Source organism: Penaeus vannamei, unplaced genomic scaffold (assembly GCF_042767895.1).
Source record: "Penaeus vannamei isolate JL-2024 unplaced genomic scaffold, ASM4276789v1 unanchor793, whole genome shotgun sequence".
Lineage (NCBI taxonomy): Eukaryota > Metazoa > Arthropoda > Malacostraca > Decapoda > Penaeidae > Penaeus > Penaeus vannamei.
This window is the reverse complement of record NW_027213797.1, coordinates 15,001-17,500: the sequence shown is the minus strand read 5'-3', so window position 1 is coordinate 17,500 and position 2,500 is coordinate 15,001. Positions and strand designations below refer to the sequence as shown.

Below are 2,500 nucleotides of genomic sequence, written 5' to 3'. Positions count from 1 at the left end.
AAACATTCTAATGACAGTTTTATTACATTGTATAAAATTAAGAGCTAAAGAGAAGAATGGATGAATGTATTTCAAGATTACAGAGTAAGAAACGGTTTGCTGGATAAGTGTTAAAGTTTTCTGACAAAATGAATTAATTTGGAACTTTTTCAGAAAAATATAATTTCCAGATTTGATATAAGTAATGAAGCATATTCAGAAAATTAGCATTATTATTAAGATTAATATATATAACTAATGTGTTGACTGATTTCTGCAATTGCATGTACTTTTCTGTCCTACTCCATGTAATACAAGATTTAATTTTCAATTTTAAGATCTGGAACTCTTCAGGAAATGAAACGATAAATATGATTAATGATTATCAAAATTAAATTCTTTATTTGATAAAACATATTATCTAACTAGTAGAAACATTTATTATAATCTTCAATACTTTTAGAAACAATATACATTGATACCAGTTACATACTGAGATTTATGAACTACAAATAAATCCTATTATCATACATGTTACAGTCTTGTCTGACAAGGAATACATCTGGTGAAATACAGCACACTTTTATTCACATTAATAAACCTTAAAGGAAGCCAGTAGTACTACTAATATGTTGTACACTTAACATTATCGGTGATTATCAATGAGTACCAGCAATTACACCGACTTCCATCAAGTGACGAAAAGTATCACAGTTACTTTATCAGATATTAAAAATCCCTGTACCGTACTGACAGAGTAATAACTGCTAATATCTTTTCAATATTAGTTTTTCTTGCCCTCTCTTAAAATGAAGATAAAAAGAGAAGAAAATATGAGGCCCTAATATGTGAGGGACAGGCAGATTTCAAAACAAATTAAAATGTATATCTTCCACACTGCTTCACTGTATATAAAAACAACTGTTACCAAAATAGCTACAGGTGATACTCATGCACCAATAGCCAGAACACCAAAGCTAAAGAGCCAGCCAGAAATACGAAAGAAGAAGAAAACTTGGAGAACTTACATGATTTGTTATCACAAGATACAGTTCTAAAAATCTAAGTAGAAAAGAAAAAAAAAGAGAAGGAGGAGGGATAGTGACCTATGAATGGTTTCAAAACCTGCTAAAAATATCAATCTTTCATACTGTTTCTGTATATAAAATATTCGCCATTTTCCAAAAGGAACGCCTACAAATGATGCCTCCGCACCTCTAGCCTCATCACCGAAACTTCAGAGCCAGCCAGAGCAAGAGAAATACAAGAAAGCAAAAGGCAAACAAAATGACCATGTGGTAATTGTGGGACCCTTTGCCAATTATGCCGAGCCTCTTCATGCTTCTCTCCAGGAAATTACCCGATTTGTGGTAGTCAAGATCCTGGGAAAATATTAAATAAACAAAATACCATGAAATTATGTCTCCACAAGATATATTGCTTGATCGTTTTCAAAATATTTACAAGATATAAATATACCCAATAAGATCTATACTGAACTGTAAGCTGGACTTTTTAACTTACCATATCATTCAGCATAGTATTCTGATTTCGAACCTCATTTCCAATATCAATTGTTAACTAGAAGAAAAAGGGTATAAATTAATATATTTAATGTTTTTATTTTTTTATTTAGATATGTAAGTATGAATTCCATGTAAATCTTCAAAAAAAATCATTCCATAGCTGCCATAATGCTTTATAAATTGTTTAAGACCCAGTAAGAAATAAAATAAGAATAGAAAAAAAAAATGCAGACTTACAGATTTTAAGGCCTTGACTTTGTCTTTTAATTCTGCTGTCATGTCCTCATTTTCCTCACTCAGGTGTTGGGTGTCATTGTTATGTCCAAACTGGCCATAGGCATAGGGCCCAGTCTGAGCTGCAAAGTCAGAGAGACTTGATTAATATGTAAAAAAAAGAAAAGAAACAAGATATCTTCTACATCTAGAAAACTAATCAACATTTTTGGAAGCAGCTCCTGTGCAACCTCACAAGTCTAAATCACATGTAGAATGAACCAACATAAGAACATTTATTAAAATATACAAATGGAAAATACATACATGATATCATGTATAGAGAATCATAACACATACATATATAACAAACGATCTGTTACAAAACAGTAATAAGATAAACCCTAAACCTGTGATTCTCACTTTGGTATTTAGCGAAAAAAAAAGGGGGGGGGGGCAGATCTGAAGGTAAATAGCCAGGTAGGTCAACAACCTTCACCTTCTCCAATCACATACTGGTGGCTTATTTACCAGTAGCTTATTTGCACCTGTTGATGTTCAAAGCATATATTCTTGGATCTGATTAGCGATTATGGCCCAATCTTTACTTTCTAAAAATATCTTTTACACCAAATAGTCTTCCTTTATGCATTCTTTACAACCATAACTTTCATATCTTTACTATCTTTTTGCAGTTCTATTTTACAAGAATAGATCTTCATCAAAGAAGGAATCAGTATAATCTCTTTCTCCAGAATATACATTATGGAAGTTTCTTGCTG

At 31.6% G+C, this 2,500-nt stretch overlaps 1 protein-coding gene across 1 annotated transcript in view; it reads right to left on the bottom strand.

The window, feature by feature from the left end:
* Positions 1-349: 349 nt before the first annotated feature.
* The window catches only part of LOC113823451 (BET1 homolog), an 11,359-nt gene continuing 9,208 nt past the window's right edge, over positions 350-2,500 (bottom strand). The window contains exons 2-4 of the mRNA XM_027376097.2: positions 1,743-1,861; positions 1,504-1,560; positions 350-1,361 (exon numbers count right to left, since the gene is read on the bottom strand). Of these exons, the coding sequence (XP_027231898.1) occupies positions 1,206-1,361; positions 1,504-1,560; positions 1,743-1,861 (332 nt within the window). The 3' untranslated portion in view covers positions 350-1,205. The remainder of the gene's footprint in view (positions 1,362-1,503; positions 1,561-1,742; positions 1,862-2,500) is intronic.